Raw genomic sequence first — 13,189 nt, 5'->3', positions numbered from 1 at the left:
AGCCCATTTACTTAAGATTTGGAAGACTAAGATAGGCAAGGATCCTAGTATTGAAACAGCAGACAGTACAGAGAATGGAAACCCAATAAAGCTTTACGAACAGGGACCCGACGATGGAACCATTAACGACCTTATAAAAAGTCGGAAGACTAGACTAGGCAATGAACCTAAAACGATGACATCAGGCTGTGCAGTGACAGGAATATCAATGCGGTCTAAAGAACAGGGAGCAGACGATGAGATTATCACCTGCTCCCAAGATGCCCATTTACTGAAGGACCAATGATTGAGGTAATCCAGATAAACCTCCACCGGAGCGAGACTGCTTCACACGCTCTTATGGAGAAAATCAGCAAGGGAAAGATTCATATTGCCTCAATACAGGAGCCATGGACGACCCGGAACAAAGTCTCTGGACTAAACCATATCAACTAACATTAGTCTATGCTATCACTGGTACTCGACCGAGGACCTGCGTTATTTGTCATCGAAATTTAAATTATATATTTTCCCCAGAGTTGTCAACGTCGGATGCAACAGTGGTGGGACAGGGAGACGGTGGAACATACCTGGCATCACTTTATCGAACCCAACGTCGGAGCTGCAACGGCTGGTGAGGAAAGCAAAACAGACAGGAAACGAGGTGCTAATAGGGTGCGATGCGAACTCTCACCACATTTCGTGGGGTAGCACCAACGCTAATAAGCGGGGTCAAGCCCTGGCAGAGTTCTTGAATACTAACGACCTAATAACACTTAATATTGGTAACACCGCTACCTTTGTTAATAGGATTAGGGAGGAGGTATGAGATGTGACGATATGTTCCGGAAATCTGATCGCTGAGGTTCAGGATTGGAGGGTCTCCATTGAACACTCTTTCTCTGACCATCGCTACACTAGGTTTAGAATAGCACGGCCAGCGCTGAATCCGATAAGCTTTCGGAATAAGTTGAAAACCAAGTGGACAAAATTCGAAAGTCTACTCAGAAGAAGACTTGGGCAAGATAATTTAGATTGTCCAAGCATAGAAGAGATTGACGAGAATGTCAAAAGAATAACGACTGCACTGGTGGGATCCTTCGACGATAGTTGTCCTCTTCGGGAAAGGAAATCAGAAAAACCCTGGATGACCGGGGAGATTCGCAATATTGGGAAAGAGGTCCGCAGACTTTTTAACAGAGCACGTCGTAAAAAGGCGTAAGTTTATTGGGATGTGTATTACACACGATTCAAGGAATACAATAAGATTAACATAGTGGCAAAACATACCTCCTGGAAGCTTTTCTGCGAACAGGTCGATAGCGTTAATGACGCCGCCAAGATAAGAAAGTTTCTCTCAAAAATCCATGTCTAAACTGAAACTTTAGTAGACGATATGGGAGTGAGAGCAAAGACAACGGAGGACATGTTGAGGCTTTTGATGAAAACCCATTTTCCACAGGATACGAAGGGACTCACGGAGACACCGGAATCTTGGAATAATGACGTTGATCGAAGGTTTATAATAACGGAATTTATGGAGCAGGAATCCTTGAGGATCTTCAAACCATTTAAGTCACCCAGACCTGATGGAATATTTTCGGCGTTACTGCAGAAAAACGCAGGCGCCTCGTCTGGCCAAAATTTTCACAGTGTGCCTAGGACTTTCATGTACTCCGAAAGCCTGGCAGAAGGCAAGGGTGGTGTTTATACCTAAGCCTAAGCGCCAAGGCAAGTTATGCGACACCAAAGGCCTACAGACCCATGAGCTTAACGTCCTCTGTGCGGAGTGACACACTGATACAATCCTTAGACCAGTACCGGGTGGACCCGGTCCTTAGAGACTGGATTAACCATATGCTAAGGAACAGGTGGATACATTGTGTGTCCAATGGCATAAATATAAGGGAGAAAGTGGCACCGGGCACGCCACAGGGGGGCATTTTATCGCCACTCCTATGGGTGACCACCATAAATGAGCTATTACGGATGCTGACTAAGGAGGGATTTGAACCTGTCTGCTACGCAGACAATGTTATAATACTTCTAAGAGGTAAGGATCCGAACGAGCTATGCAGAAGGGCCGAAAGGGTCTTGCATATGGCATATGACTGGGCTAGACCCAGAGGTCTCAATGTTAACACATAGAAGACTGAAATATGCCTGTTCACGCGGAAGACGAAGGTGGGCCAAATTAACGGACCACGTTTCCTTAATGAAACGATTTCGATATCTGACAAGGTCAAATACTTAGGTGTGATCTTGGACAGGAAACTGAAATGGAAGTGTCACATTCAGGAGCGTACTGAGAAGGCTCACAGATGTTAGGCACTGTGTAGACGGACCGTAGGCTCGAAATGTGGTCTGAATCTTAGGATAGTCCACTGGCTCTACAGGAGCATGATTGGACCAATACTTACTTACGCCTCGGTAGTTTGGTGGACTGCTATGGAGAAAAAATGCAACGTAAGGACCATACAACAGGTTCAGAGAACATGTTGTCTTGACACAGGCGGAGCGATGAGGACCACGCTCACTACGGCACTGGAGACTATTCTAGATATCCGACCCATTGAAATACAGATTAAGTGTGAGGCAGCCACTACGGCTATGAGACTTGAGGCGATGGGAGAATGGATTGAGAATAGGAGCAACTCATACCATCGCGGTATAATCGAGGCGACGATAAGAAACCTGGAAGGATGGGGAGAGGTTTCCGATCGGATACCTGAGATGAACCTTGAAGTCGAGTGCGAGGGACTGCTGCCATCGGCACAGTCTTGGATTGACGGAACCGTAGTATTTCCATCTGGAAGATCATATTACACGGATGGATCAAAGCTAGAGGACAGAGAGGGCCCGGGGCTTGCATTGAAAACCCAGGGACTGACATCTGTTTTAGACTGCCTGATCATAATACGGTCCTGCAGGCGGAGATCCGGGCGATCACGGAATGCATGAAGTGGTGTAGTGCTAACGCGAGGACGTCGAGTGTGAACATCTTTACCAACAGTAAAGCTGCCATAAGGGCAATAACAACAGTGTAAGAAGGAGATGAACGCCTTCTCTGAGGATGGCAAAATCCGCATCGTTTGGATGCCGGGCCATAACGGGGTAAGGGGAAATGAAAGGGCAGACGATTTGGTGGTGAAGGCCAGAGAACTGCCGTCAATAAACTTGGTTAACCCGAAGCCTTTCGGTTCGACGCAGTCCGAGTTAAGGCAGTGGGCGACGAATGCGCGTGCAATATTGTGGAACATCGAAGCGGTCGGTAGGACGTCGAAAATCCTATGGGGGGATCCAGATCGTGAGAAGACGGGGCTATTGCTGAAAGGAAGCAAGAAGGAGGTCAGTATAGCTATTGGTATCATAACGGGACACATAGGACTACAAGCTCACTTATGTAAAATCGGTGCGGCAAGTGATAGCATGTGTAGGGCATGCGGGGAAGATGATGAGACGTTGGAGCATTGCCTTTGTCATTGCCCGGCTTTCGCGTCCAACAGATACCGGTACTTAGGTGGAGACACAATATCTGACATGAACCAACTTAGGGGAGTGGTATTGAAAAGCAATTAAGGATTTTGTAAGTAGCACGGAATTCCGCACAACAAGCCGATTACTGGCTTAGGTGTATGTCCATAGTGGCATGGGGCGGATTAATATCTGCACCCTCTTTTCAACCTAACCTAAATGTATCTTAGTTCATATTGATTTTAGGGCTGTTTAAAAAACATAAGAGCCATAACTTAAATATTTATTGATATCAAATTAGAATTTTAATTGCTGTGTTCAGCTACATTCAGTTGCTGAAGTTATTGGAGGAGTCAATCATTCACCAATCATTTTTTGTGTTAATTCGTATCTTGTTCCATGTAATTTATTATATAAATTATTGTTAATTTTTCATTGAAATTGTCTCCATTGCGTAGTCATTCATTCATTATTATTATATGTTTATACTTAAGAAGAATTTTTTATAATATTTTAACTTAAATGTAGTCCATTAGTCAAATAAGGCATTAGGGCTTGGCTAGTATTTGAGCAAATAAATAAAAAAACATAAAAAATTCAAAAAGTCATGTCAGTCATGTGCACATTAGTAGAGCTTGACTAAATATACGAGATAGCTCTGCCACATTTCGAAATGTATACCAATGGCTGAATAGCTGCCTGGTCCATCCATTGGTACAGTAATGTTCCTCATATTAGAATCATCCCTTTCAACAAAATATCTAAAAAAGCCTAAAGTAATCAAAACAAGTAACAGGCAACCAGAAAAAGTAGAAAACAAATTTTTTTTATCCGACTTTTGTACTCAAAAGAGGAGATTTTGTAAGTTGAAGTAGCAGTAAGAAATGTTTGCTAATACAGCAGCCCTATGTCTGCTGAAGCAGCAGTAATGCCTGGTTTCCCATTTTCAGAAGACTTAAGGTGCTGTTTCAGCAAGCATTTTTGCTGTTTTGAATTACAAATTTGGTTGAGTGTACACATTAGTAGAGCAATATCAAAAAATGCGAACGGGCTCAGCTACATTTCCAATATATACCAAAATATGGATCAGGTAGCTTCTTTACAGTAATATTCTACAAATTAAAATTTTCCAACAAATTTGCTAAAAAAAATAAAAAATAAAAAAAATGCCAAAAGTAATCAAAACAAGTAACAGGCAAACATACAAAATAGCATAACATTGTTTTCAGCAGACTTTTGTATTTAAAATAGCACATTTTGTTTGCTTATTTAGCTGACTAAAATGTTGGCTAATACAGCAGCCCTATGTTTGCTGAAACCGCAGTAATGTCTGCTCTCCCATTTTCAGCAGACAAAAACTGCGGTTTTAGCAAACATTTTTGCTGTTTTGAATAACAAATTTCGTTGAGTTTATTCATTCCGTTTGTAACTCCTCGAAATATTTATCTGCGACCCCATAAAGTAAAGGGTGATTTTTTAAGAACTATACGAAAGTTTTTCAAAAAAAAAAACATAAAATTCAGAATCATTATTTGAATCTATAGTATGGTCCATATGATTTGATGCTTGAAGATTGTTTCCTGCAAATGTTGTCCGTGACTGCGCTTTAAATGGTCCATTCGCTTAGTCCAATTTTGCCACACTCTTTCCAACATTTCAGCCGTTATCTCGCGAATAAATCAATTGGAGTGGACTTGTCTGTCCGATCTAGGCGGCCAATTGACCGATCCCGAACGTGAAATAAGATGTTCACCAAACACGTCTCTCTATTGTTACGCGTGCTGTGTGACATGTGGCACCGTCTTGTTTAAACCACATGTCATGCAAGTCAAGCTCTTGTATTTTGGGCACAAAAAGGTTGGATATCATCCCACGGTAGCGCTCACCATTCACAGTTCTGGATGCATTGGTAGCTCTTGCAATGCTTCTGGCTGATCTTCACTCCAAAATCGACAATTCTGCTTATTTAGGCACCCATTGAGCCAAAATGAGCTTCGACTTAAAATGAAAGAACCGCGTGATGAACTTTCTTACCTTTCTTAATATTCAATCATTTGCAAGTGTTGTTCGTTTTTAAGACGATTCATGGTTAAATTATAGACCAAACTGAAGATGTTTGACAGTGACATAAAACACGAAACGTGCGTGAGCAGTTTAAACCAGTGTTGCCAAAAAGATTATAGTTTAAAGACCACCCTTTATATATATTCTGGATCGTTTCAACATTCTGAGTCTATCTAGTCATGGCCGTCCGTCCGTCGAAATCACGATATCGGTCGAACGCGTAAAGCTAGCCGTTTGAAATTTTGCATAAAATCTTCTTATTATGCAGGTCGTCGGGGATTGCAAGTGGCCCATATCGGTTCAGATTTAGATATAACCACAATATAAACCGATCCCCGGATTTGACTTCTTGAGCCCCCAGACGACTTAAATTTTCATTCGATGTATTTATAATATGGGACAAAGGCTTGAGTTATGATTTCCAACATCCATGCCAAGTATGATTCGAATCGGTCTATAAACAGATATAGCCCCCATATAAACCACTCCCCAGATTAGACTTCTAGAGCCCTTAAAAGCTTTAATATTCATCCGATTTGGCTGAAATTTGGTCCAAACCCCTATATTATGACTTATCAGTGCCAAGTTTTATCCGAATCGGTCAATATGGTTATATAGGCCCCTGAGTACTGATATCCGGATATGACTCCTTGAGACCAAAATAATTCAAATACAAATCAGTTAAAAAGGGCACATTTATAGCGGAATCCATGGTGGTGGGTACCCAAGATTCGGCACGGCCGAACTAAGCACGATTTTACTTGTTTATAAATTGTTTTATTTTAAATATTTCCAATATTTCGATTGCCACCAGCAATCCTCCTCAGGGAATGAACAACAAAAAAAGATAATGCAAATTTGCAGTTGCCCATAAACATTCCACTAAGGGACTGGGCAAACTTCTCACAAACCACTGAGTGCTGTCCTATTAAAATTTTAAATTCAATGGTAAGGACCCTCCATTTCATAGGCGAGTCCGAAGGGCGTGTCGACACCTCCTTGGGAAGAAGTTTTAACATGGCATAGTGCCTTAGAAATATCGCCAGCACTAGGAGGGGTTAACTAACGTTGAAATTTTTTCTGATGTTCTCGCCAGGATTCGAACTCAGGCGTTCAGCATCATAGGCGGACATACTAACCTCTGCATTACGGTGGCCTCCACTAAAATAGATTTTTTTGGAGAGATTTAGCAACTCCAAAATATTTACAATACCGTCAACAGCCTATTCAGCAAGACTAAAACCAAGATAAGAAGAAAAATCAAACGTGGTCTACAAAATACGCTGAGATGGGGATAAATCGAGTTTATGCACAATGGCGTAAATTGGTTGGCACTCATAACTCGGATCAAATGGCGAAAGACAACCCTTTGGAATAGAGGACTACACTCACAGCCCACTGTGCGAATTGAGGACACGTATTACATTTCAGGGGCGTCAAGATATTGGCGCAAGAAACAAACTACCGGAGAATATACAGTCGAAACCGGATAAGTTCAACACTTTAAACTCATCAATTTGGTTTCACTTATCCAAAATTTTCAGTTTAGCCTAGTTCATATAATTGAAGTAAATTTCCAGCTATGCAGTACAAGCATAAGCTCAAACGAATTTTCAAGTTAAGGTACAACCATGTATCAAATAACTTTAGTTAGAAAAGATCAATGCTCAGATACAATCATCAACGATATATGAAATCATGTTTTTGCGAATTTTATTGACAACGCGAATTTTAAAATTCCAGATAATTTTCCATAGAAAATACCTTTTCATTATGCGATTTCAGACTCATATAAAAACGGAATTCGTGGTGTTAAAACTTTTTCCGTAAGGCGATTTTTCATTCGTTATCACGGGAAGCTTAGCTGACAGCTACCGGACGCGTCCACAGATTGCGGATGGTGGAAAGATCCGTTTTTATGCGGAGTAGCTGCAAATGCGGCCACGAGCAGTCAGCGATTTTCGAGAGGAGAGTCTCAGTGAGGAGTCAGGTGGCACTGATTCTTAATTAAATACTGAGCGCCAATGATACTCGAGATGACAAGGCGAGTTATTGGCGCCTTCAAATAACCAATGGCCAACAACAGTGCCTGTTCCCAGGTTAGGGGCGACTGGAGGCGAGCGTCGGAACTTGGAGCAAGCGGCACGCCACAACGAGGAATACATGCGCAATTCCACAAAACCCATGCGGTTGGGGCGCTGGGCCAGTAACCCACCCCCGGAAAACTATGAGAACTACTATGAGAAACAAAGGAAGAGAGGCTAGCCACAATCCGCATAAAAGTCAAATTCTTCAACATCAGCCGAATTTGTGCCCATGCCATGTTAGATGTACGATCGATCCGTGGACCGAATATTGATTCGGATCATTACCTCGTTGCAGTAAAGGTTCGCACCCGTTTGAACATGGCGAGAAAAGTACGATCTGACCCTGCACGGAAGCTGGACATTGAAAAACTGCAAAACACAACAAATGGCAGCGGCATACTCCACTCGACTGACCCAACTGCTTGATGAAAGCACTCCTTGCTCCGACGATATATTGGCGCAGTGGCAAACTATTGTCCACTCCATGGAAAATGCTGTGAAATCCGTACTTGGGTACCGAAAGCCTCCTCCAAGAAATCCATGGTACGACCAAGAGTGTCGAGATGCTACTGAAGCCAAGAATGCGGCATATTGAGCAACCCTGCAATCAGTAGCAACGCGTCAGATGAAGGAGAGGTATCGGGAGAAAAGGAGAGAGGAGAACGTCTGTTCCGCAGAAAGAAAAATGAAATGGAAAGACGTGAGTGCTAGCGAATTGAGATGTACAGAATGAAGTCTGGAAATTCTACCAATCCTCCTGCAGAGACAAAGAAGGAAATCTGGGAACTGACACAGATAGCATGCTGAGGATATGGAAAGAACATTTTATCCAATTGCTAGTGTCCGATGTTGGCGGCGAAGAGGATACCGCAGAACCAATCCCTGATGATGGTATAGAATGTCTATCTCCTAGTCAGAATAAGGTCCAAGTAGCAGTGACCCGACTAAAGAACAACAAGTCAGCAGGAGCGAACGGGTTGCCTGTGAACTATTTAAGACCGGAGGCGACACGCTGATAAGGCGTATGCATCAGCTTATCAGCGCAATCTGGCTAGAAGAACGCATACCCGATGATTGGAACCTCAGCATACTATGTCCCGTACACAAAAAAGGAGACAAGACGGAATGTACCAACTACAGAGGAATAAGTCTCCTCTCCATCGCATACAAGATTCTCTCGAGCGTACTGTATGAAAGATTAAAACCTAAAGTCAATGAGATAATCCACCCTGGACCAGATATTCACACTTCGCCAAATCCTGGAAGAGACCCGAGAAGGACAAATCAACACCTACCATCTTTCGATACTCCTTTGCGTTCAAAGGTATTTCAAGCCATGTCTGAGTTTGGTATCCCTGCAAAATTAATAAGACTCTGCAGGATGACACTTGCTGATACGCATTCCTCAGTAAGGATAGGAAAGAATCTCTCGGAACCATTCAATACCAAACGAGGTTTCAGACAAGGAGAGTGCCTATCGTGTGATCTCTTTAATATCCTGTTGGAGAAGATGATACGAGATGCAGATGTGAATAGATATGGCACACTAATCCCTAGAGATCACATGCTACTCTCCTATGCCGACGACATCGATATCATAGGTTCACCGGAAGTAGTAACCGCAGCCTTTGAATGAATCGAAAGAGAGTCAGTGAAAATGGGTCTGGCAGTAAATGGAGATAAGACGAAATGGATGGTTTCAACTCCCAACACACTTTGCACAACCGAGCAGATAAAGAAAATGGAGAAAGTTGGAACCACAACTTTGAGACAGTCATTAACTTTATCTACCTCGGCACCGCCGTAACCGAAATGAATGACACCAGTTTTGAGATTAAACAAAGAATAATACTGGCAAACAGATTGTTCTTACAGATTTAAGATTACATTATACAAGACACTGATACTACCCGTGCTGTTATATGGTTCTGAAACATGGGTACTTGTGAAAGCAGATGAGGCAGCAAGGCCACCTCTTGACAGACGAAGATTACATTATACAAGAAACTGATTCCACCCGTGCTGTTATATGGTTCTGAAACATGGGTACTTGTGAAAGCAGATGAGGCAGTGCTTGAAGTATTTGAGAGAAAGATTCTTCGTAAAATATATGACCAGTTTGCGATAATGGAGAATATAGGCGTATGAACCACGAACTGTATGAGCTATATGACGACGATAGCATAGTTACACGCATCAAAATACAACGGCTGCGTTGGCAAGGTCATGTTGTCAGAATGGAAGAAGAAGCTCCAGCAAAGAAGTCTTTTGAAGGCAAACACGGTGGTACACGCAAAGGAAGATCAAAGGCCCGATGGAAAGATCAAGTGGTGGGAGACACCTCGAAACTTGGTGTCAGAGATTTTAGAATGAGCGCAGAAGATCGAGGCGCTTGGAACGCTATTCTATGTTTCGGCTAGTGGAACAAAAATTTCCGTCATAGCCAATTAAAGTAAAGTAAGATTTTCGTATTGTCTCTCCACCTAAGTGCCGGTATCTGTTGGACGCGAAAACCGGGCAATGACAAAGGAATTGCTCCAACGTCTCAACATCTGCCCCGCATAAGGGGAAATGAAAGGGCAGACGATTTGGCGGTGCAGTTCAGAGGACTGCAGTCCGAGTTAAGGGAGTGGGCGACGAATGCGCGTGCAACATTGTGGAACAGCGAAGCGGTCGGTAGGACGTCGAAAATTCTATGGTGGGATCCAGATCGTGAGGATACGAGGCTATTACTAAAAGGAAGCAAGAAGGAGGTCAGTATAGCTATTGGTATCATGACGGGACACAGGTCTACGAGCTCACTTATGTAAAATCGGTGCGGCAAGTGATGGCATGTGTAGGGCATGCGATGAAGATGATGAGATGTTGGAGCATTTCCTTTGTTATTGCCCGACTTTCGGGTTTAAAAGATACCGGCACTTAGGTGGGGACACAATACCAGACATCAGCCAACTTCGGGGAGTGGTATTGAAAACAATTAAAGATTTTGTAAGTAGCACGGAATTCCTAACTTAAAATGTTCTTTTTAGAGGTTACTTCATAGTTTTTAGAGCGCACAACAAGCCGATTACTGGCTTGGGTGTGTGTGCAATATCTGCACCCTCTTTTCAACCTAACCTAACATTGTTGTCAGATGCATTGCAGATATGCCGTGTCGCTGCGACAGCAGCCAATAGCATGGAGGTTGCTTCGGCATTGCATTACATGGCAAAGGGTTGTCCCGCAGTCCTGATGGCGTGATGTTGGATTGATATAATACATTTGTTTGCTGCAGATGGCATTAATAGAGAAAATGTGACATGCCTTTTATTCATATATAGATGGAATAGTAATGAGAATTAAATTTTTATTTACAGGTATAACGGTTACAAGATTGGCTATGATGAATCATTGTCGAGCTCTTACTATGGCCTGTCGATACACAGAAGGTGAAACTATGGTGTGTGTTTTGGATTTTAAGAGAGAAGTTGGTCTGTGGCATTCTGTTCTGACATCCGTGTTGAGTGGAATGCATGTATTGTTTATACCCTACGCTCTAATGAAGCTTAGGCCATCATCGTGGATGCAACTGATTACGAAGCATAGAGCATCATGTTGTCTAGTCAAAAGCCGGGACCTACATTGGGGACTTCTGGCAACAAAAGACCATAAGGATATATCACTGTCATCATTACGGATGCTTCTTGTAGCCGATGGAGCTAATCCGTGGTCCTTATCGTCGTGTGATCAGTTTCTTAGTGTTTTCCAGTCAAAGGGACTGCGAGCAGATGCTATTTGTCCATGTGCCAGTAGTTCAGAAGTGTTTACAGTCTCTTTACGTCGCCCAGGCCGATCATCTATTGGATTTAGTCAGTCAGCTACAGGGAGAGGAGTACTATCTATGGCTGCTCTATCACATGGTGTAGTCCGCGTAGATAGTGAAGATTCCCTTACATCATTAACCCTGCAAGATTGTGGACAGGTGATGCCAACAGCGACAATCGTGGTAGTTAGATCTGAAGGTCATGCTGTTCTATGTAAAACAGATCAAGTTGGGGAGATATGCGTTACCAGTGGTTCAACGGGATCTACCTATTTTGAATTGGAGGGATTAACAAATACGACTTTCAAAGTACAACCACTTCTGGAGGATCCTGAATGCGATAAGGATGGACAAATCATAAAATCTAAACCAATAAGCGAGGAATCGTTTGTGCGTTCAGGCTTGTTGGGCTTCTTGGGCCCAGGGGGACTTGTATTCGTGTGCGGATCACGTGATGGCTTAATGACAGTGACAGGTCGCAAACACAATGCTGATGACATTATTGCCACTGTTTTAGCAGTAGAGCCTATGCGATTTATATACAGAGGTCGTATAGCTGTGTTTAGTATTAAAGTACTACGGGATGAACGTGTTTGCGTCATAGCAGAACAGCGACCAGATTGTTCTGAAGAAGAAAGCTTTCAATGGATGTCGAGAGTGCTACAGGCGGTTGACTCAATACATCAAGTTGGCATATATTGTTTAGCGCTAGTTCCGCCTAATCATTTACCAAAAACTCCTCTTGGAGGCATAAATCTCTGTGAAGCAAGACGAAGGTTCTTAGAAGGAACGTTGCATCCTGCCAATGTGTTGATGTGTCCCCACACTTGTGTTACAAATTTGCCAAAACCTAGGGAAATACATCAAGGTAAGTCCAACGTCCATTGGCTGTGGCTAAAAACTTATTTTCTTTCTTAGCTTCAAACGAATTCATTCCATATACCACATTAATTTTACACATACATTCTTATAATTATACTCATATCACACATCACACGGTCAGCTATCCTAACTCAAATCATTAAGTTACAACTTTAATTGTTGTTGTTGTAGCAGTGTGTTCTACACTGAGGGGGCAGCCCTTGCCGATGAAGAACTCCATCGGGTCAATCCGGTACGTACAGCCGGCTGCCATGGGATTGAATTGTAATCGCTCCAGGAATTGGCAACAATTAAATGCATAGTGGCGTGCAGAATTGAATATGTGTTTCAATATCCTTGTACTTGTTTGGCAAATTTAAAATCAACCATTGAGCAAAATCTATTCATGTTTTTTGTTATTGAAGACAAAAATCTAGAATGAAGGTCAAAATATCGTTTAGAGTTAGGAAATTGATCTTCGGCCCAGACAACAGTGAACCGTAGTTAAAGACGCAAAATAGCCCTACAATTATGAGCGTCTGTAAATGTTAAATTTTTCCAAATCTATATGTGAAGTAAAATAAGATTCAATCAGCGATCAACATTTGAAACGGATGGTCTTGTCCGTTAGTAAATAAGAAATTAAATCTAAATATAACATCTTTATTTAAGGATTTTTGTTTGAACCTCCGCAAGACTTTTCCTATAACTCGTAATATGTCATTATTTTTGGAAGAAATATTTAAGTCACTCAAGGATAGCCGCGATAGAGGTATCCATTAGGCGGTTGATGATCTGCGTCTGTTTCCAGTGGAGCGGCAGATTTAGAGCCCGGGTGGTGGTAGCTGCGATGGTGGTATCAAGCCGTAGCATGTAGTCTGCTACTGAAACCTCGACTGGTGGAGCGGCTGCTCCAGGCTCC

General features: G+C 42.5%; 1 protein-coding gene across 3 annotated transcripts in view; it reads left to right on the top strand.

Moving 5' to 3' along the window:
* The window catches only part of LOC106091540 (disco-interacting protein 2), a 386,680-nt gene that overhangs the window by 229,233 nt on the left and 144,258 nt on the right, over positions 1–13,189 (top strand). For all 3 annotated transcript variants that reach the window (XM_059361286.1, XM_059361287.1, XM_059361285.1), the window contains exon 9: positions 10,961–12,274. In XM_059361286.1, the coding sequence (XP_059217269.1) occupies positions 10,961–12,274 (1,314 nt within the window). The remainder of the gene's footprint in view (positions 1–10,960; positions 12,275–13,189) is intronic.

Source organism: Stomoxys calcitrans, chromosome 1 (genome assembly GCF_963082655.1).
Source record: "Stomoxys calcitrans chromosome 1, idStoCalc2.1, whole genome shotgun sequence".
Lineage (NCBI taxonomy): Eukaryota > Metazoa > Arthropoda > Insecta > Diptera > Muscidae > Stomoxys > Stomoxys calcitrans.
Note: the sequence above shows the minus strand (reverse complement) of the source record. Positions and strands in the feature narration are given on the sequence as shown.